This window comes from Papio anubis, chromosome 4, assembly GCF_008728515.1.
Source record: "Papio anubis isolate 15944 chromosome 4, Panubis1.0, whole genome shotgun sequence".
Taxonomy (NCBI): Eukaryota; Metazoa; Chordata; class Mammalia; order Primates; family Cercopithecidae; genus Papio; species Papio anubis.
Genome location: NC_044979.1, coordinates 41,947,757 through 41,970,127, shown reverse-complemented (window position 1 = coordinate 41,970,127; position 22,371 = coordinate 41,947,757). Strand labels below are relative to the sequence as shown.

The following is a 22,371-nucleotide window of genomic DNA, read 5'->3' as shown; positions in this document are numbered from 1 at the left end:
CAATCCCATTAAAAAGTGGGCAAAGGATATGAACAGACACTTTTCCAAAGCAGATATACTTGAGGCCAAACAAGCGTATGAAAAAAAAAGATCACCATCACTGATAATTAGAAAAATGCAAGTCAGAACCACAATGAGATACCATTTCAAACCAGTCAGAATGGCTGTTATTAGAAAGTCAAAAAATAACAGATGCTGGTGAGCTTACAAAACAAAAGGAATGCGTATACACTGTTGGTGGGAGTGTATATTCAACTATTGTGGAAGACAGTGTAGCGATTCCTCAGAGACCTAAAAACGGAGTTACCGTTTGACCCAGCAATCCCATTACTGGTTATATACCCAAAGGATTATAAATCATTCTGTTATAAAGAAACATGCTCGCATATATTCATTGCAGCACTATTCACAGTAGCGAAGACATGGAATCAATCTAAATATCAGTGATGATAGACTAGGTGAAGAAAATGTGGCATGATAGACTACTGTGCAGCCATGAAAAAGAACAAGCTTTATGTCTTTTGCAAGAACATGGATGGAGCTGATAGCCATTATTATTCTTAGCAGACTAACACAGTATCTTAGCAGAAAATCAAATATCACATGTTCTCACTTATTAGTGGGAGATAATGATGAGAACACATGACACATAGAGGGGAACAAAACACTGGGGCCTATCAGAGGGTGGAGGGTGGGAGGAGGGAGAGGATCAGGAAAAATAACTAATGGGAACTAGGCTTTATACCTGGGTGATGAAATAATCTTTGCAACACGCACATGACACAAGTTTACCTATGTAATAAACCTGCACATGTACCCCTGAACTTTAAAAAAGAAAATGTGATAGTCTTGAAACATAAAACAGGATCTGACCAATGGAAAGGTGCTCTAAATTCCATTCTTAGATAAAAAATTAAATTATTTTAAAAGTAATATATGAATTTGATGAAATTTGAATTAGAATCCTGATCGGTTTTTTTTAATTGGTCAATATTTTCGTAAAGTTTATGTGGAAAAAAAAGCACATGTTTGAAATAACCAAGAAATACATATATATATATATATATATATGAAAAAAACATTAAGCACAGTGAGGGAGAATTGCCTTACCAGATAGTACAAATTGTTTTACAGCCAATGTTACGTCAATGTGGTGGTGTATAGAGTAGACAAAAAATCAGTAGAGCAGCATAGAGAACCAGAATTTAGTCTCAGAATATACAAAAAATTTTATACAGATATTGGCATAACTGGTTTCTATCAAGAAGAAAATTAAGTTAGACCTCTGTCACATACAGTATACAGAAATAGATTTCAGGTGGTTTAAAAATGTGAAAAATGACTAAAATTTTAGAAGAAAATCTGAGTCTACATGTGCAATACAGGGCTAGGGAGACCATCTTAAATAATACTGGATACCCAGGAAGTATAAAAGATGGACATTTTACTATATATTAATGTTTTTAACTGTAGAATGAAACCTATCTTAAAGAACTCTTATAAATTGATAAGAAAAAGACCCCAGATAAAAATATTTTAATATATTTGCTCACAGAAAAGCAAATGACCCACAAATGTGAAAAGCCATACTTAGTTCTATCAGTAGTCGGTGGAATTAAAATGATATATTTTCTACCCATCAGACTAAAAAAACAGCTATAATGCTTATCATTGGTGGTAATATGGATGGAAACATGCTCTCATATATGTATAGAAATTTGGATTGTCACAGGAGTATATATTAAAAATTACAATACCTGCTGTCCCTACCACCACTGCTTGGGAATTTATTCAATAGAAATAAAAGTATCCAATGGAAATAGAAACATCCGTATGTTAAAATATATGTACATCGGTACTCATTTGACCTTTTTTGTTGTTGTTGTTGAGTCAGGGTCCTGCTCTGTCACCCAGGCTGGAGTGCAGTGACACAATCACAGCTCGTTGCAGCCTCAATTTCCTGGGCTGAGTAGCTGGGACTATGGGCACATGCCACCACGACTGACTAATTTAAAAAATTTTTTGTAGAGATAAGGTCTTACTATGTTGCCTGGGCTGGTCTCAACCTCGTGAGCTGAAGCCATCTTGCCCCCTCGGCCTCCCGAAGCACTAGGATTACGGGCATGAGCTACCATGCCCAGTCTTATTTCACCATTTTTAATGTGTTCCTCCTTTCCCCTAAAAAGGAAACAGCCCAGAAATAAAGAGATGGCACATCAGTAGTGGATTGGCAGACTAAATTATGTTATAATCACATCATGGGACATTATGCAGCCATTTAAAAGAATGGTGAGAAATACATCAGCTGACTTTGAGGGATTTCCATAGGATGTTTATGTTGAAAGAAGCCAGATGCAGAGAAGAGTGTGTGTTTGTGTTTGTGTTTTCATCACATTCTTATAAAATAATGACCAATCGCTTCTCAGCCTTTTGGCTAAGATCAAGTGCAGTAAAATAATGACCAAAAAATTCTGTGTGTGTGCAAATATAGACATGTGTATATCTTTATCTGTAAGATTTTATGACTATGAAAAAAATCTAGAAAGGTGTGTCCTGTGTTGTTAGCATGATATACATCAGAGGGATGGATAAGTCCCGAGATAGCTAAGGAGTCAAAAGACTGGAAGAATTGCAAGGGAAGGAAAAGGGGAAATTTTTTAAATAAAGCACAGAATATCAGATAATACATTATGCATTGTGGATGTATAATTTAAATTTATGTAAATGAATTATGTTTTTAAATATTTGGAAGTCAATTAAAATCAGTCGTCAATGTGGTTTTTAAGAAGCAAGAAGCAGATACTTCAGAGTAGGTAAGACTGTGGGCCCAGAGGCAAGGTGGGAGATACACCGAAGAGGATTTGCACCAGACCAAAACCATTCAGGTAACCAACCTGATTGGAGGTTCTCACAAGTTCTGTAGTTTTGAGGAACTAGAGTTTGATATCAGACATTGTAACCTGTTAGAGTTCTCAAAGCAGAAAACCCACCAAACCCACTTGAACAGTGTTTTTAGAGGTTGCATTTTTTTCCACCAGTAGTTGGAAGTTATATTGGGAGGAAATCTGATCTGCACTGGATGAGAGTAACCTCATTGTCTGGATAGTCAACTCGTTTGAAGTATTAATAGTCATACCATATGATTAAAATATATGCCTGGAATAGAATAGTTTTATAGTTTTAAGGAAGAAGCTGAAATGAGTGTAATTATGATGTATTAGTGCTGAAATGCTGTTTTTTTCCTTTTTTTTCTCTAAATTCATTCCATAATCAAAGGTATTGATAACAGAACATGGCGACTTGGGAAATGGAAAGTTTTTGGATCCAAAGAACAGAATCTGTTTTAAATTTGATCACTTAAGAAAGGAGGCAACTGATCCAAGACCCTGTGAAGTAGAAAATGCAGTTGAATCGTGGAGAACTTCAGTAGAAACTGCTCTGAGAGCTTATGTAAAAGAACATTACCCGAATGGAGTCTGCACTGTAAGTCATCAGTAGCAGCTTTGTGTGTGTGTTTTGTGTAAATGAGAGTCTTTAGTGTCTCCTAAAATTTACAGTAACTTACAGAATTGACATTGTATAATTTGTCATTTTTTTCCTTAAATATTTCTAAGAATGTTTACTATTTTTTTCAAGAAATTCTGGATAATAAATAGATACATTAGGATGGCTTAAAATAGAGAAATGGTTGTATCTTGATTTAAATCCATGTAGAAATTCTAATACGTTGATTAAGGGAGCATGATATGGTGAGATTCTGTAATCTTATGTTCATGACTCATCTCAGTTTAGATCAAATTTATTAAGTTACAGAAATCTGAGAACAAATAAAATTACTTGGAAGTAAAATTATGTGTTTATGTATTTTATAGTTACATTTCTTGTGTTTTTTTGTGTGGTTCTTTCATAGGTTCAGCCTGTTTTTATATTTTCAAGAAATACATGGCTGGGCACAGTGGCTCACGCCTGTAATCCCAGCACTTTGGGAGAGGCCAAGGCAGGTGGATCACCTGAGGTCAGGAGTTCGAGACCAGCCTGGCCAACATGGTGAAACTGTCTCTACTTTAAAAAAAATACAATTAGCTGGGCTTGGTGGCACGTGCCTGTAGTCCCAGGTACTCGGGAGGCTGAGGCAGGAGAATTGCTTGAACCCAGGAGGCAGAGGTTGCAGTGAGCCGAGATCGTGCCACTCCACTCCAGCCCAGGCGACAGAGTGAGACTGTGTCTCAAAAAAAAAAAAAAAAAAAGAAAAGAAAAAGAAAAAAGAAATACAAAATATGGTAGTAGGAATACATTTCTTTTTTAAAAATTTCATAATATTGTTTGTACCCTGACAGGCTTTTTTAGCACCCCCAGTTTGTGCTTCAGTGACCTTTTCCATTGCCAAAGTGATCTTTTGAAATGCAAATCAGGTTATCAAAATTCCCTGCTTGAAATCCTTCAGAGGTTTCCCATTGCACTTAGAGTCCAGGCTTTTGAAGGTGGCTTAAAGGCCCTGTGGATGGCGTGGCCTCTGCTTACCCCACCAACCTAACTCTACCATATATCCCAGTTTATACCTGCTTTCTCAACGTAATTATTAATATCACCAGTAGCATACCCCATTTCTTTCTTGGAAGTTTCCTGGTTAGGACAAAAATTCATGTGCTCTGCTTAAGTATCTAGCTCTCTAATTATTTGAGAAATATTGCAATATAACTTCAAATATCTATTACTTGAATTATAACTTGTTCATCAGAATTATTTTGGAGGAATAATGAGAGTAAGGGAGTAGAGTCCTCATTTGTTCTAGAGGATTGAAAGGCACAAATTATTACTTTTAAAGCAGTAGGCAAGATGTGAAATAACATTGTGATACATCACAGACATTCTCTTAACAACCTTTCTCACTTATAAGTAAGTTAATTTATTCCAATACTTTTAAATGACTAGAGAAGTAGCAGCCCCTAAGATTGTGAAGTGAACAAAGGTGATAACCATAAGCTAGGTCCAGTTTTCACTTGCATGGAAAAAGCTAGATTAGCATCTGTATGTTTAAAATAAATTACTTATGAAAGTAGATTATCTAGAATGCTCGTGAATATTTCAGAGTACAATTAATTTTAATAAATTTTATTTAATGTTGTCCCCTTTTGTGGTCCACTAATAATTTGATTAGGCATAAATATTTGAGAATATGTTTTTCTAGCTACTATATTGGAATGATGGCCTACTTTGTATTTTATGTGTTCTTGTCAAAGTACTGTGCAATTTGCAGTATTTTATAGATTTTTAAAGTTGGACATTCCATGACCCTAAATTTATTCTTATGCTTATTTTCTTTGCCAATAAGGTGTATGGCAAAAAAATAGATGGACAGCAAACCATTATTGCATGCATAGAAAGCCATCAGTTCCAAGCAAAAAACTTTTGGTAAGTTAAAATCTTGGGTATTGGGGAGTTTTGGCATTGTTTTAAGTCTTTGTAGTTCTCGCTTTAGTGATTTGGGCAACACCTTGTTTATTTATGATTAAGAACAATCTAGACATGATACAAAATTTGAGCCTTTTGATATAAGGAAGGTAAATTTGCTCAACAGCCTAATCATTAAAGGTAGTGGTAAATCCATCGACATTCAGTGAAAAGAGAATGGGACTAGCAAACAGCATCCTGAGGGAGCATGTGTGCCTGCAAGAACACCAGTTGGCAATCCATATGCTCATTCTGTGAAGGGGCTGTTCCTGAATGAAACTAATGTGGAGGAGAACAGAGGTAATTATAAAGCAAAAAATGATGCTGCTTTTGTGAACTTTGTGGCTCTGAAGTAGAGGATTGCTTTGTACTTGGTTAGCCAATGTGAGGAAGTAATGACATGTTTTATACAATGAGGCAGATTGCAATCATGCCTGGTAATTTTGTGTACAGATCATTCCATTATTCCTTAGAAACATCAAGCCCTCAGGAGCACTGACTGACCCTACTGATCTTGGACCTTTGACAAGTTGTTGGTCCTTTTTATTCTTAGACAAGACTATTTCTGAGCACCTGTTACAAAATTCTGAGATTCTTTAAGACCTTACAAGTCCATAATTGAATGAAATCTTTACATTTATCCCTGTTTTACATGCTGAGGTCACCAGAATAAGTATGGTCATAATATTTACCTTTTAGTATATTAGGCTTTGACTCACTAGCCAAGTTGGTTGGTGGTGCTATTAAAGGTAAAGTAACAGGTAACCCCTTTGGGCCAGTTGGGTTCATGGCCCAAGGTTGCTCCGCTACTTAGCCATCTCAGAAATAAATGCAAGATTGCAAGGTTAACCAAGAATATTTGGAGGAATGCAGATCCATCATCACTGAAGGAAAACCAATGCCATAAGTACACATATGCCTTAATGACTAGCTGCAGTTCCCTAAAGGTTCTGGCATATAGAGTTACTTTTATGGACTTAATATAAGTGTAGTTTCTCTATGTTGGGTCTAAAATCTTGTAGCATTAACCTACTGGAATCCTGAAGCAATCAATGTTTATAAAATTACTACTAATTGATGTTATTTATGCCAGGAAATACATAATAAAATCAATCTTGTTGAGATGGAACTACTATTAGAAGAAAATTCTTTTTACTAAGGTTTTCTTTATAATACATTGGAGATGTTATAATAAGTTTACTAATTCATTTTAAAATCTAATTCCTTTCAGCTTTAACATATATAAAATGAAGAAAATGTCTGTCCTTGAGTTTTATTTTCTTTTTAGAGACAGAGTCTTGGTGTGTTGCCCAGGCTGGCCTCAAATTCCTGGGCTCAAGTGATCCTCCTGCCTCAGCCTGTCAAGTAGCTGGAACTACAGGTTCACACCATGCCTGACTTGTCATTGAGTTTTCTATTCTCACTATTTCACTTTACAAGGGTAATTTTTCCTAAACCATCACTATGAGCATTGTATCACTTAAGTTAATGGCTTTCACTTTCTGGAAAAAAAATGTATTGTATATGCTTTGATATGATTTTTCCAAAGTGATAATATCATGGCACAGTAGTCTCAGTAAAATCTAAATAGTTAATACAAAGAACTATACTTCAAGCCAGGCATCTATAATCCCAGCACTTTTGGAGACCAAAGTAGGAGGATGGCCAGAGGCCAGGAGTTCAAGAAACCTGGGCAACACAGTACAACCCTATCTCTAGAAAAAAAAAATTAGCCAGGCATGGTGGTGCATGCCTGTAGTCCTAGCTACTTGGGAGGCTGAGGCAAGAGGATATCTTGAGCCCAAGAGTTCAAGCCTGGGTGAGCTATAATCACGCCACAGCACTTCAGTCTGGGTGACAAAGCAAGACCCTGTCTCTAGAAGAAAAAAAAAAAAGAAATATACTTCAGTTCATCTAAAATATAGGTAGAGTAAAAATCAGAAGCAGCTAGTCTTAGATGTTTCTTAGGTTTCAGTAGATACCTTCTCTTCTTAGTCTTTACCATTTCTCCAGGGTCTAGCAGTATTAGGGGCTTAATGTAAATATTTGTTGAGTGAATACATACTTTTAATTAAAGAGTTAATGTAAGAGAGGGGCAGAATAGAATTAAAGGCTAGGACATATTGGCCATTTACTCCGCTAATGAAAGAGTTCTATCTACTCAGTGTCATTTACTGTTACTGTAGTAATTAATGCCTTTGGAAGAATCTTTTAAAATAGTTCTCAAATTGGTAATACTACTTGGTTTGGAATTTTTTGTGTGTGCTTTTCATAATCAATGGTTATATAAATGTATATTGTCCTAGTCAGTATTGTATATGCTAAGGACTCACTAGTTGACTTGGCACTAATACCTCAATAAAAGGAATATTTCTTTTGGAATCATGAAACAAAAGTTATTTTTTCAACCTCAGTAAAAGGAATACTTATTTTGGAATCATGAAACAAAAGTTATTTTTCCAACCAAACTTCTTTGAAAAATCTTGAATGAGTCACTCAAATCAAGACATGTTTTAATTATCTGTTATTTTGTAGAACATATACATTGTTCTAATAATTTCCAAATATTCAGTGTAACCGTAAGTATGAGAATACAGGTTGAATATCTCTTACCCAAAATGTTTGGGACCAGAAGTCTTTTGGATTTCGAATTTTTAAATATTTACATCATACTTATCGGTTTAACATCCCTAATTCAAAAATTCAAAATTCAAAATGCTCCATTAATCGTTTCCTTTGAGCATTGTGTCAGTGCTCAAAAAGTTGCAGATTTTGAAGCATTTCAGATTTTTGAATTAGGTTGTACTATCATTCTATAGACTTTATGATTGGGTAGACTGCATGAATATTGAACCCAGAAATCGTTGTCTAGCAAAAGCCAGTATAGTGATTCATTACCCTGTGACTATTATATACTGTTCAAAAAAGCTAACATATCAGAATTTCCTTAGCTTGCAAAGAGCAGAGACAAAAAGAAAAGTTACCGTGAAAAGTTTGTCAGCAAAATAGAATATCAGAAGCTATACTACTCATCCAGAATTTTGTTAAAAAAGAAAGATAAAATTCACTGGAAGACAAAAAGTAATAACATACCAGTTTGTAATTTCTCAGTTTCGAACCATGAGTATGTATTTGTATACCAAAAATCATTTCAGGAGCAGAGAAATGCCTTTTATATGGTGACTTTAAACATAAAATTGGAATATTTTTAAAAACCTCATGTTAATAACTATAGCCCTTTATTTCCAGTTATCAAAACCTCCTTAAGAGTGTTGTGTAACATTTACTAGCCGTTCTTTTTAAATTATATGGTACTTTGTATCATTCAGTAGATGTTAAACTACACTGAGTGTATTTATAAAATCCCCTGATACTCTAAACATTTATTCCATTTATTTTGGAAATATAAGTGATACAATTGAAGAAGTAGCTTAAAATTTTTCTCCACAGTAGCTTATGACTTAGTTTTGTATTGGTTTTTGTTTTGTTTTGTTTTTTTAAGGCTAGTCAAGTGGAGACGGAACAAAGAAACCTGTAACTGATTGTGATCAATTAGTGGCAAACAGCACTGCACACACACCAGCCTGAATTGTATTTTAAGCCTTAGCTTTAGAATTCTGGCATTAAATCCATTATGTAAGTTCTTTTTTATCAGTAGGGTGAAGATTAAATTAAATATATATCATAACTGGATTTAACCTTTTGATTCTTTTTGACTGTTTCGGTGATTAAAAATTTAATGTCCAGTGTTCATCCCCCACACACACTCATACTGTAGCATGAAATATAATCTGAAATTTAAAATTGATTCAAATTATTTTCCCTACCTTATTTACAGCTGCTGTTTTTATTTTTAAGGAATGGTCGTTGGAGGTCAGAATGGAAGTTTACAATCACTCCTTCAACCACTCAGGTGGTTGGCATCTTGAAAATTCAGGTATGAAATAAAAAGAATTTGTTTACTGATCTTTAAGAAGATTCTGAACAGAGAAACAACGAATTCCTAAGTTTACATTTTCATAGTACATTTTATATAGTTCTTTTTCAGGTCTTTGTTTTGGGGTAATAGGAAAAACAATAGTGCTGTTTTAAATATTTTAAATAACCTGGCAGTTCATTCCCTAGTCGTCAAAAATCTGCAAGGATAGCTAACAGATTATAAAACACAGCTAAAATTAGATGCTGCCATTTGGTCTGCTCTTCAGATACAATTTGTTCATCTTCTGAGTTTGAGTTGTGTACTTCTCTCCTCTGAATTGGGTGGAGTGTGGTGAAGTATAATATTAATATATGCATGTGTGTAGTTGTATAACTATATTATATGCATGTATTAACATGTGTATATATTGGCCGGGCACGGTGGCTCATGCCTGTAATCCCAACACTTTGGGAGGCCAAGACAGGCAGATCACAAGGTCAGGAGATCAAGACCATCCTGGCTAACACAGTGAAACCCCACCTCTACTAAAAATACAAAAAATTAGCCAGGTGTGGTGACATGTGCCTGTAATCCCAGCTACTTGGGAGGCTGAGGCAGGAGAATTGCTTGAATCTGGGAGGCAGAGGTTGCAGTGAGCCGAGATTGTGCCACTGCACTCCAGCCTGGGCAACAGAGTGAGACTCCATTTAAAAAAAAAAAAAGCATACATGATTGTTGGAAGATTTAGTTAATAGGGCTAAAAGGGTTAGAACAGAGACAGATACCGAGTACTCGATGAATGGTAGTCATTATTGTCAGCATTATTATTCCTTCACTTAGGCCTCAGTGGCGCTTACCTGGATAATTACAGCAATTTCTAAAATAGTGCGTCCTGTAGGACCAAAGCTTATTGAGAGCAAGGATTGTCTGGTTTACAGTACAATCTTCAGCATTTAGCATATGATTGTTATTTTGTTGAATTGCTGCACTCTTTGGCATTCACACTGCCATCAAAAAGATAATTTTTTAAATTTAAATGTGGATATGTTACTTGTAAGACCATTTAGTGGTACACTCTTATCTACCAGATAATCCAGACATATTTGCATGACATACAAGGCCCAGAGTTGACTGGTTTGCTACCTGCATATATTTCTCCAGCTATTGCTCTCCCCAACTTCATATACCTCTAGTCCTCTCTGAAATATGCTGAAGTCCTTTTTTAACCCTCAGAAAGAATCTGGACTATTGCTAACATACTTTATACATACCTTTACCATGTTGTGCTGAAATATGAGATCAGGGACTATGTCTTTCTAAAAGCCGTATACCCTCAGAACCTTACGTAGTAGCAGTATATTTATTGCACTCACTCAATCTTTGTTGAGTAAATTCATGTCTGAGTTTGGGGAATTAAGTGGTTGGTGGAAATACACAAAAGAGGAGCAGGGTTGGGAGGGAATATTGTGAGCTCAGATTTGGACATCTCAGTTTTAGGTACCAGTAGAATGAATGATTGTGAGGAAAAAATGTCCAGCAGTCAGGTCAATAGAAGGCTTGCCTGACTAACTACAGGGATGTCTCTAACTAGTCTCCTCACTCGGCTGAGGGAAGGGAGAGTCTTGCTGGAGTTCACAGGTTCTGGAGCTCAGCAGAGAAGTCTAGACTAGAGCTGAAATATGTAGTCCATCTGCATTGATATGCTTGTTGAAGCAATGAGGATCTTGATGATTCCTGTAATGTGGTTTCTGTGATTTCTTTTTCTAATAGGTTCATTATTATGAAGATGGTAATGTTCAGCTAGTGAGTCATAAAGATATACAAGATTCCCTAACAGTGTCTGTAAGTAATTAATTCCACAATAAAATTTAACCTAATACTTCTTTAAAAGCAGAACAGTTTTGGAATGAACATTTTAAGTAATATTTCTGCTTCAGATTTAAGTGTTTTCTGATAGATTAAAGATAAGTAATTACAAACCTGTACCTAACTTTTTTGCAGCTTTATTGAGATATAGTTTGTATACCATTCAGTTCACTCATTTAAAGTAGAAGCTTCAGATTTTTTTTTGTATATTACTAAAGGGTTGGACAGCAGTCACCACAATCTAATTTCAGAACATTTTCGTGCTCCTTAAAAGAAACCCTGTACCATTAGCAATCATTCTCCATTCTACCCAGCCCTTCCCCCAGAACCCTCCCAGCCCTAGGCAGTGGCTAATCTACTTTCTGGCTCTGTGGATTTGCTTGTGCTGGACATTTTATATAAATGTAATCATAATATATAGTCTTTTATGACTGGCTTTTTTCATTTAACATGTTCAACATTCATCCTTTTAGAGCATGTATTAGTACTTTTTTCCTTTTTATTGCCAAATAATACTCTGTTGTGTGGACATACAGCATTTTATCAATTCTTCAGTTAATGGACATTTCTGTTTTCTACTTTTGGTGCTGTGAACATTTGTGTACTATTTTTTGTGTAGATATTTTAATTTCTTTTTGGTATAGACATAGGAGTGGAATTGCTGGGTCATTTGGAACTATGTTTAACCTTTTGAAGAACTGCCAGACTGTTTTCCATTTTATAGTTTCACCAGCAGTGTATAAGAGTTTCAATTTTTCTGTATCTTTTTCCAAAATATGTCCTTTTGATGATAACCATCCTAGTCAGTTTGAAGTAGTATCTTATTGTGGTTTTTATTTACATTTTCTTGATGCTTATGATTTTGAGCATCTTTTCATGTGCTTGTGATCATTTGTATATCTTTTGGGGGGAAATACCTATTCAGATCCTTTGCTCATTTCCTAATTGATTATTCACATTTGTATTATTGAGTTGTAATTGTTCGTATATTCTGGATATAAGTCTAGTGTATCACATACATGATTTCAGATATTTTCATCCTTCTGTGTGTTGTCTTTTCACTTTCTTGATGATATTGTTTGCAAAACAGAAGATTTTGGTTTTGACTTTTTTCTTTTGTCATTTGAGATTTGAAATATTAATAGAAACCATTGCCTACCCAAGGTCATGAAGATCTACTCTAGTGTTTTCTTCTAAAAGTGTTATATAGTTTTAGCTCTTACATTTAGGTCTATGATCTTCTACCTAACTTTTAAACTATTGTATCTTTTCATTGTGTGGCTATTTGGATCATGATTTAATGAAGTTTTTTTTTTAAGTTCATCTTTCAAATTTAAGAGTTTTTGAACTTGGTTTTATTTCTCCACAGAATTCTTTCACACATTCTTTCCCTTGCATATGCAACTGTTTCCTCGTTGATTTTTTTTTTTCTTTTTTTCTTTTTTTTTGAGACAAGATCTGGCTCTGTCACCCAGGCTGGCATGATCTCAACTCACTGCAATTTGTGCCTCCAGGGCTCAAGCCATTCTCCCATCTGAGCCTCCTGAGTAGCTGGGACTACAGGCACGTGCCACTACACTCAGCTATTTTTTTTTTTTTCCCAGTAGAGATAGGGTTTCACCATGTTACCCACCTAGTCTTGAACTCCTGGACTCATGCAGTTTACCCACCTTGGCCTCCAAAAGTTTGGCTTTTGGTTTTCTTGCCCCATGGATATTGACAGTATAACATTAACAGTGACATTTTCTCATTTGTGTCATATACCTAAAAGTATCTGTGTATTATAAACATCCACTGCTTATATACAATTTACAAATATTAAAGAAAACTTTATTTTTAACTCAAGAAAGCATTTAACTTTAAGAAACATGTATAAATGTGTTAAGCCAGATGCTACCTAAGAAGATAAGCTATATATTTACATAGACATATATATTTTTATATATATATATATATATATATATACACGTGTGTATTTTTTTGAGACAAGGTGTCACTCTATTGCCCAGGCTGTAGTGCAGTGGTGTGAATACAGCTCACTGCAGCCTCGACATCCTGGGCTCAAGCGATCCTCCTGCCTCAGCTTCTCTAGTAGCTGGGACTACAGGCATGTGCCACCATGCCCAGCTAATTTATTTTTTATAGAGATGGGATCTCACCATATTGTCCACGCTGGTCTCAAACCCTGGCCACAAGCAACCCTTCTGCCTTGGCCTCCCAAAGTGCTGGGATTACAGGCATGAGCCACCACACCCAGCCCCTGAAGCTATCTTTTAAAAAACTTTTTATTAGCACTTAGGTGATTTCTGCTCTGACCTAATTGGTACTGTTCTTGCAAAATTTGCCAGTGGAAAAAACTTACTAATATCTGATTTTCCATGAGATGTTCTACTCCATATAGTTATATATCATATGTAATTAGTACATTCAATATTATTCACATAACAAGGGTATGGTGCCATCTTGTTTGGGAGAGTTTGACATTGAGCAAAGATGCCTCCTGTCTGGGTGCGGTGGCTCACGTCTGTTATCCTATCACTTTGGGAAGCTGAGGTCGGTGGATCACTTGAGGTCAGGAGTGTGAGACCAGCCTGGCCAATATGGCAAAACCTCGTCTCTACTAAAAATACAAAAACCCCATCTCTACTAAAGATAACAAAAATTAGACGGGTATGGTGGCACATGCCTATAGTCCCAGCTATTTGGGTGGCTGAGGCACGAAAATTGCTTGAACCTGGGAGGTGGAGATTATAGTGAGCCGAGATCACACCCCTGCACTCCAGCCTGTGCTACAGGCTGAGACCCTGTCTCAAAAAAAAAAGAAAAAAAAACCAGATACTTCCTAAGAGAAATTTGTCAACAAAATTACGGAGTGTGGGGTTTTGAGAGATGGTCATAGTAATTAAACTTGATAATATGCCAGCTTGAGCTCATTTTTTCTAGGAATGACCATTTTTACTCTATCTTAGGAGGTTTTCATTGTTTTATATTTTTACACCATATATATAAAGTATAAGGTATTAGAGAATTTTACATTAACACTGTTTCATTTTTTAAATCCAGATTCTGTTAACTTTACTATTAGGAAAAAGCAAACAAAACCATCTATTGGCATGTTAAAAAAAATTTCCAGAAAAATACATTCTTTCTGATTAGTGATTTTTTTTTTTTATATCACTGTTCTGTTACATAATGTTCAGTAAATATTTAACAATATTTAGATAAAGAGTCATCAATTAAAATCTTTACCAAACTTGTTACCCATAAAGGTTATCTATTGGAATGCATGTCCAGTGTTTAAAATTGAACTTTTCATCAATGTGTATATCATTGAGAGTTCACTTTCCTTAGCCAGCTAAACATTGACACTAGCTTATTCTGTAGACTTTTAAAATAATTTTACCTATTTCCCCCTTAGACTTAGAATAATTGATCTTACAATATTTGTTCTTTATCATAATTTCCTTCTGTGTTATTTATTGTAACATTACATTAACCATACATATATTTTAAAGTAATAGTGGTTTGGTTTTAAATTACAATTTTTATTTTTATTTTTTTTTATTCAGAATGAAGTGCAAACAGCAAAAGAATTTATAAAGATTGTAGAAGCTGCAGAAAATGAATACCAGGTATGATTTTTTAAATATTATATAAGCTACATTCACGTATGAATTAATGGCACTGAAATTTGAATTTCATTCAAAGGCTGAATTTTTCCATTGCATCAGTAAGAGTCTTTTTGTTGTGTGTCTACTTTTAACACAAGGGCAGACTTATTAAAGTGTAGGCAAAAAGAGTGGCAAGTAAATTGAATTCCATTAATATTTTGTATTTTAAAAATACTAAGACTAGGCCGAACACGGTGGCTCATACCTGTAATCCCAACACTTTGCGATGTTGAGGCAGGTGGATCACGAGGTCAAGAGATCAAGACCATCCTGGCCAACATGGTGAAACCCCGTCTCTATACAAAAATCAGCTGAGCGTGGTGGCATGTGCTTGTAGTGGCGGGTTCTACTTGGGAGGCTGAGGCAGGAGAATCGCTGGAACCTGGGAGGCAGAGGTTGCAGTGGGCCGAGATCGTGCCATTGCACTGTAGCTTGGCAACAGAGCGAGACTCCGTCTCAAAAAAAAAAAGACTAGGTTTTAGCCAACTGTAATTTCTGAGTGCAGATTGAGTATCGCTGATCTGAGTTGCGTGGGACCAAAAGTGTTTTAGATTTCAGATTTTTTTTTGGATTTTGGAATATTTATTATATATTTACCACTCAAGCTTCCGTAATCTGAAAATTAGAAATCTGCATCAATGCTCCAGTGAGCATTGCCTTTGAGCATCATGTTGATGCTCAAAAAGTTTCAAGTTTTGAAAACTTCGGATTTTTCAGTTAGGGGTGCTCAATCTGCATCAGTCAAAATATGCCAGACTTTTTAAGTGGCTATTTTTTTTCTGGTTGGAAATTTTAATTCAGGCTGTGTCTTACCATTTGGATTATGTGCAATCTGCTTAGATCACATTTCATTTTGTGCTTTACTTTTTATGTTATTTATCAGCTTCTAAACTACACTCTTGAATTTAAGCATTTAATTTGTGAATTAGACAAGTTTCTACTCCTTAAAAATAATAATCCATAAATTGTTCTGACATACTAAAATAAATTCAAAACGAGGACACAAATATTACATCTAATTTATAATTTTCATTAAGTTTAATTATTCAAAATTATTATAGGCTTTTTCTTCTAGCTGCCTTAACAAAATGTTGGGATTTTTTTATTTGACTGTTTAAAAACAGTGAAATGGGCTGCTTAAATAAAATGTATTCTGAAAACATCTATATGCTTTATAAATTGTTCTGTTCTTTTGCTTTACTTTAAACTTCTAACTATTGTTTTTCATAGACTGCCATCAGTGAGAATTATCAGACAATGTCGGACACTACTTTCAAAGCCTTACGTCGACAGTTGCCAGTTACACGCACTAAGATTGATTGGAACAAGATCCTTAGCTACAAGATTGGCAAAGAGATGCAGAATGCATAAGATGAACATTGCATGACCAGATCATTTTAGTGTCTTTGCGTTAAAAAATTATTGCAAAAGTATTCTGAACTGTCAAGCTGCCCAGTCAGATGGGCTGTTGCCATTTAAAATCACTGTAATTAATTAGTTTGATTAGAGCACAAAGCTTAGCTAATCAACCATTATTTTTCCTTTTGTTTGTTCTAAGAGGATTGAAAATCAGTTTAGTTTAAATGTCTTTCTGTTAGGCCTTTCTTTCTTAACAATGAAGAAGAGATGATTCTTCTAGTTTATGGTTAAAAGTTTTTGAAGTGTCTCAAAAATATTTTACTAACTGTAACCCTAACATTGTTGTCTTTTGGTTTATGAAATGGGTAATTTTTTATATTACCCCAGTTCTTTTTAATGGGGTCAATAATGGACATTCTAGTTTAAGGTGGTTGATGGATTTAGCCATATATGCTGCTAAAGAAATTGTCTACCTTTTCTTCCTCACCTGTTCCATTTATGTAAGGTTGAGATTAGAGGGAAAGCATTTTCTATATCAATTGTGTTTAAACCTTTCAAGAAGGTTATTTAGCTAGCTTAGTGTTGAACTAAATTTTTTTTAAACAAAGCGAGGTCTAATGCTGTTTTGAGATTCTGAAATTAAATGAAAATACTTATTTCAGAAATGCATTTAATGCTTTTTTTCTTGTGACAGTTACGCAAATCAGCTTGAATTCCATATGTCCCTGAGTTATTTTTATCATAAAGCCACAAATGTATTATAACAAGGCAAATTGTAATATATATAATCCTTAACTCATAACCATGTCTCGGTTTTTTTTTTTTTTTCTTGGATTGAAAAGTACTGAAATTCAATGTGACATTAAAATGCAAATTTTCCTATTTATTTGAGTAGAAAATCACTTACCAGTGAGCATATATATTTTAAAATACTTTCTTTGGATATTGTAATTCTTAACTGGTTGTAAATTAGAAAAGCTGGGATTACATATGGTGTGTGGTTACAGTCTAAATTTTTTCATTCTCCTGTGCGTCATAAGCATGTTTGTAATATTTTAAAAAATAGTTCTACTGATGCTACAGGAATTTCAAGCCTGTGGCGAATGTTAGTATTTACCATAGGGAGTGAAGCGGAGTTATGGTTTCATTCAATAGAGTATTGCTTATTATACTTGAGTGGAATCCTTTCCTCACATACTCCTACAGACGTCTGGGCCTGGAAATTTTTTTTTTTTTTTTTTTTAGAAAAACACCACTTTTATTATGTACAATAAAATATTTCATTAGCTTGACTTGTATAGATTTTTAAAAATTCAATGAAAGCATGTTGTTTAATTTCTTTTTAAAATCACTGTTGGGCTTTGAAAGCATTGAGAATATAATATGAAAATATGACATTTTGGCTAAATCATCTTTTCTTTTAGTTTTAAAACACAAGTTTTAACACATTGGGATTCCTAAAGAAAATGAATTGGTAACATTAATTATCTGTTCCTTTTTTAAATATATATATTTGAAAGTTTGATGATGGTGAACTAAATACTAGATCTAATTGACAAACTTAGTTCTATCAGGCCATCATGAGTTTCTATCCCATGAAAGTCATCAGTTTCCTGTCTCTGTTCTAGTCTGGAATGCATTACTGAAAATATATGCAACTGTTTGTAAGGTGATTTGCTTGTGAGACGGAAGATTTATCAAAAATAATTTAGAACAGTCTGAAATAATGATTGCACAGAATAGACTAGTCTTTTATTGTGTAAGAATGGCAGCCAGGCGTGGTGGCTCACGCCTGTAATCCAAGCACGTTGGGAGGCTGAGTTGGGCGGATCACGAGGTCAGGAGCTCAAGACCACAGTGAAAACCCGTCTCTGCTAAAAATACAAAACTTAGCCAGGCGCAGTGGCGGGCGTCTGTAGTCCCAGCTAACTCGGGAGGCTGAGGCAGGAGAGTGGCTTGAACCCGGGAGGCGGAGCTTGCTGTGAGCCAAGATTGTACCACTGCACTCCAGCCTGGACAACAGAGTGAGACTCTGTCTCAAAGGAAAAAAAAAAAAAAATGTGGCATTTATTGGGCCAGGTGCGGTGGCTCACTCCTGTAATCCCAGCACTTTGGGAGGCCGGGCAGGTGGATCACGAGGTCAGGAGTTTGAGACCAGCCTGACCAACATGCTGAAACCCTGTCTCCACTAAAAACAACAACAAAAAAAATTAGCCGGTTATGGTGGTGCACGCCTGTAATCCCAGCTACTCAGGAGGCTGAGACAGGAGAATCATTTTAACCCGGGAGGTGGAGGTTGCAGTGAGCAGAGATCGAGCCACTGCACTACAACCTGGGTGACACAGGGAGACCCCGTCTCAAAATAATAAAAGAATGGCATTTATTAAAGTGAAAGAAGAATGGAAACCCAGAGTATCCTATAGCTCAGGGATGTAATTTTAGTAGGAGCCATTGCGGCTGCTTTCCTGAGTAGGTTGAAGTGTGGTGGCAAAGGCACAATCAGGGAGAACAGCTAGGAGACTACTGCAGTAGTCTCATTGAGAGCATGCTGGCTTGGACTGAGGCGGTTGCTGTAGAAGTGTTATAAAGCAGTGAGGTCTAGATACATCCTAAAGGTAAAATCAGCAAGACTTGGGGAGAGTTTGGTCATGGAGTGTGAGATAAAGAGAACCATCAAGGATGTTTGGGGCTGGAGAAATTGAGAAAGATTCTTGGAGGAGGAGGTTGGTTTGGGGAAGGAGGCTGTTCAGGAGTTCCAGTTTTCTATTCAAAGGAGAAATATCTCATGTAGCAGTTAGATACAGGAGACAGGAACTAGAGGAAAGCTCTGGGCTAGAATAATGGGAAAGTGAATAAACCTGGGAAACAATTTTATAGGCAGACAGGATGAAGGACCTCAAGGTTAGTGATAATTTAAAGTAAATGAGACCAATGATGAGCATGGCTGTATGTTTTTCTTCAAACGTGTAAAGCTGTATGGATGCAGGCATGGAGTAGATGAAATAAACCAAGGCTGTGGTTTTGCCCAGAGTGAATGACCACATGAATAGGGGCAAGGTATAATGATGGTCTGTGGAATTTCAGCTGGGTAAGCAGGGAAGTGAAGGCTTGAGACAGGAGGGATAGTGAAAATGTGGTACAACCAATGGATTATAGGTGTGTTAAAGTAGGGGGACTATAAAGAATGACCTAGAAATGTAAGAAGTGGTCTGGGTGCGGTGGCTCATGCCTGTAATTCCAGCACTTTGGAAGGCCGAGGCAGGTGGATCATGAGGTCAAGAGATCGAGACCATCCTGGCCAATATGGTGAAACCCCATCTCTGCAGGCGAGATCATGCCACTTACTACAGGCTGGCGACAGAGCGAGACTCTTGTCTCAAAAAAAAAAAGTGGTGGGCTGGGCACAGTGGCTCACACCTATAACCCCAGCACTTTGGGAGGCCACGGCGGGTGGATCACTTAAGGTCAGGAGTTCAAGACCAGTCTGGTCAATATGGTGAAACCCCATCTGTATTAAAAATACAAATATTAGCTGGGCATGGTGGCACATGCCTATAGTCCCAGCTACTCAGGAGGCTGAGGCAGGAGAATCTTTGAACCCGGGAGGTGGCGGTTACAATGAGCTGAGATTGTGCCACTGCACTCCAGCCTGGGTGACAGAGTGAGAGTCCGTCTCAAAACAAGAAAAAAGAAATGTAAGAAGTGGTGATTAAAGAATGGTATGCTTAACTAAAATTGAGATTTTGAGTAGTTATTAGTAATGACAAATATGCCCAAGGGAGTGACTGGCTGAGGGGATAGAGGAGAGGAGTTAAGCAACTGTGCCACCCAGGGTTGGAAAGGTCACCTCTGTGACATTAAAATCAAGAATTCTGATAGAAGTAAGAGTTCTGGCATGAGTGGTGCTTTTCCAGACTACACTTGGTTATACGATTACATTTTAATAAGTTAATACGTTATATAAATATACAGATATTCATGTGGCTTTTCCTCATTTGGGATTTTGGAAACTAAAATAGTAGTAAAACCATTAAAAGAAAGATGTCCTGGAAGTTCTCGTTCATTGCAAATGTTCTTGAAATGTGAAATTCTTGAAAAAGTAATCAAAGACTATTGACAGTTGTATGACATTTGGGTAGCCCTTTCTACAGTTAAAGTCATTTTGACTTTTAGTAACCACACTGAAACCTTTGGAATAATGAAAGACCCTTTCAAAAGATCTTCCATACTGATCATCAGTTTGCACCTTTGCCATCTATGGGGTATGAAATATAAAGGCACATTTAGCCACGAGTTAACACAGGTGTTTTGTAATGTGTACATTATGAAACATCCCAAGAAAGGTGTGTATTTCTGTTCACTTCTCTAAGGTACAATATATAAAAGAATCATCGTGTACTTGCTAGTCTTAAAGTGTAGGTTTTGGGCCAGGAACAGTGACTTAGGCCTGTAATCCCAGCACTTTGGGAGGCCGAGGCTGGTGGATCACCTGAGGTTAGGAGTTCGAGACCAGCCTGACCAACATGGTGAAACCCCATCTCTACTAAAAATACAAAATTAGCCGGGCGTGGTAGTGCACGCCTGTATTCCCAGCTACTTGTGAGGCTGAGACACAACTGCTTGAGCCCAGGAGGCAGAGGTTGCAGTTAGCCAAGATCATGCCTTTTCTCTCCAAAGAGTGAAACTCCGTCTCTGAATGAATGAAAGAATGATTGAATAAATGAATAGTGTAGATTTGGGGGCTTGAAACTGAGAACTTCTTAAAGGCAGACACTGTATAGGCATGTCCAAATTTGACATTCTGACTATTATGCAAAAGGTTTATTGTAAGTTTGGCCAGTAGTGCTAGCTATTGGAGAATATGTAAAATAGTCATAGATTAAGATCAAAATAGCCAATTAAACCTTTAAGGTCTAGTTGGCATTAGAAATTAAAGTCAGGTCATTCACATTTAAGCAGATGTATTCAGAGAACTGTTCTAGGCATTGTGGAGTTCGGAAAATATAAAACCGTTTATAAAGGAATCTACAAACTAGCCATGGAACAACAGTGTTTTCCAACCTTTGTCACATCCCAACATATATAGAAAATATTTGTGGCCGGGCATGGTAGCTCACACCTCTAATCCCAGCACTTCAGGAGGCCGAGGCAGGTGGACTCCTTTCAGTCTACGAGTTCAAGATCAGCCTAGGCCACATGGCGAAACTCTGTCTCTACTAAAAATACAAAGGTGTGGCACACGCCTGTAGTCCCAGCTACTCAGGAGCTGAGCCAGGAAGATCACCTGAACCTGGGGAGGCTGAGGCTGCAGTCAGCTGTGATCACGCCACTGCACTCTAATCTGGGTGATAGAGTAAGAACCTGTCTCAAAATACATAAATAAATAAGGCACACTGCAGGAAATTGACAAGGCTGCCTGCCAATTGTTGTAAGGGTTAAGAAGATCAGTATCTTGGCACACCTTAAACCCGTTTAGGAAGATGTGCCATGGGCAACACAGGTTGTTTTTAAGATAGACTTCAAACCTTACCTAAGATAACTTTTTAAAGAGATGTCAAGCCAAGGGAGGTTTTCTGGAAAGGATGAGTTTTAAACTGCTTTGGCAAGTATGCGTGCCACTGGTAGGCGGGAAATCCTCTTGTATCTCAAGGAAGCATTAACATTGCAGGTAATAGGTTTCCACTAAAGAAATGTCATGGGTCAGAATGTCATCCAGTTCAAAACTAAATCTGACTTTTTAAAACAGCACAGTACAAAATGAAATTATAACACAGTGAAGTTAAAAATTAGTGTTCTTATAAACTGTAGTATGGCCAGTAAGATACTTTATCTCTAGTTTTTGTATAACTAGTACACAAAAAGTGTACTAGTTAACATCAGTTTCCATTTTTGCAGTGTGACTATATCAGAAAACAGATTTTTTTTCACACAAACTCGCTAGAAAACCCATCACAGGCCGGGCGCAGTGGCTCACGCCTGTAATTCCAGCACTTTGGGAGGCTGAGGCAGGTGCATCACGAGGTCAAGAGATCGAGGCCATCCTGGCCAACATGGTGAAACCCTGTCTCTACTAAAAATACAAAAATTAGCTGGGCATGGTGGTGC

At 36.5% G+C, this 22,371-nt stretch overlaps 1 protein-coding gene across 1 annotated transcript in view; it reads left to right on the top strand.

Annotated features, from left to right (window-relative positions):
- CAPZA2 (capping actin protein of muscle Z-line subunit alpha 2) overlaps nucleotides 1-17,661 on the top strand; it is a 54,966-nt gene extending 37,305 nt beyond the window's left edge. The window contains 6 exon segments of the mRNA NM_001168717.1: nucleotides 3,277-3,483; nucleotides 5,333-5,412; nucleotides 9,310-9,388; nucleotides 11,141-11,212; nucleotides 14,806-14,868; nucleotides 16,138-17,661. Coding sequence (NP_001162188.1) covers nucleotides 3,277-3,483; nucleotides 5,333-5,412; nucleotides 9,310-9,388; nucleotides 11,141-11,212; nucleotides 14,806-14,868; nucleotides 16,138-16,278 — 642 coding nt within the window. The 3' untranslated portion in view covers nucleotides 16,279-17,661.
- The last annotated feature ends 4,710 nt before the right edge of the window (nucleotides 17,662-22,371 follow it).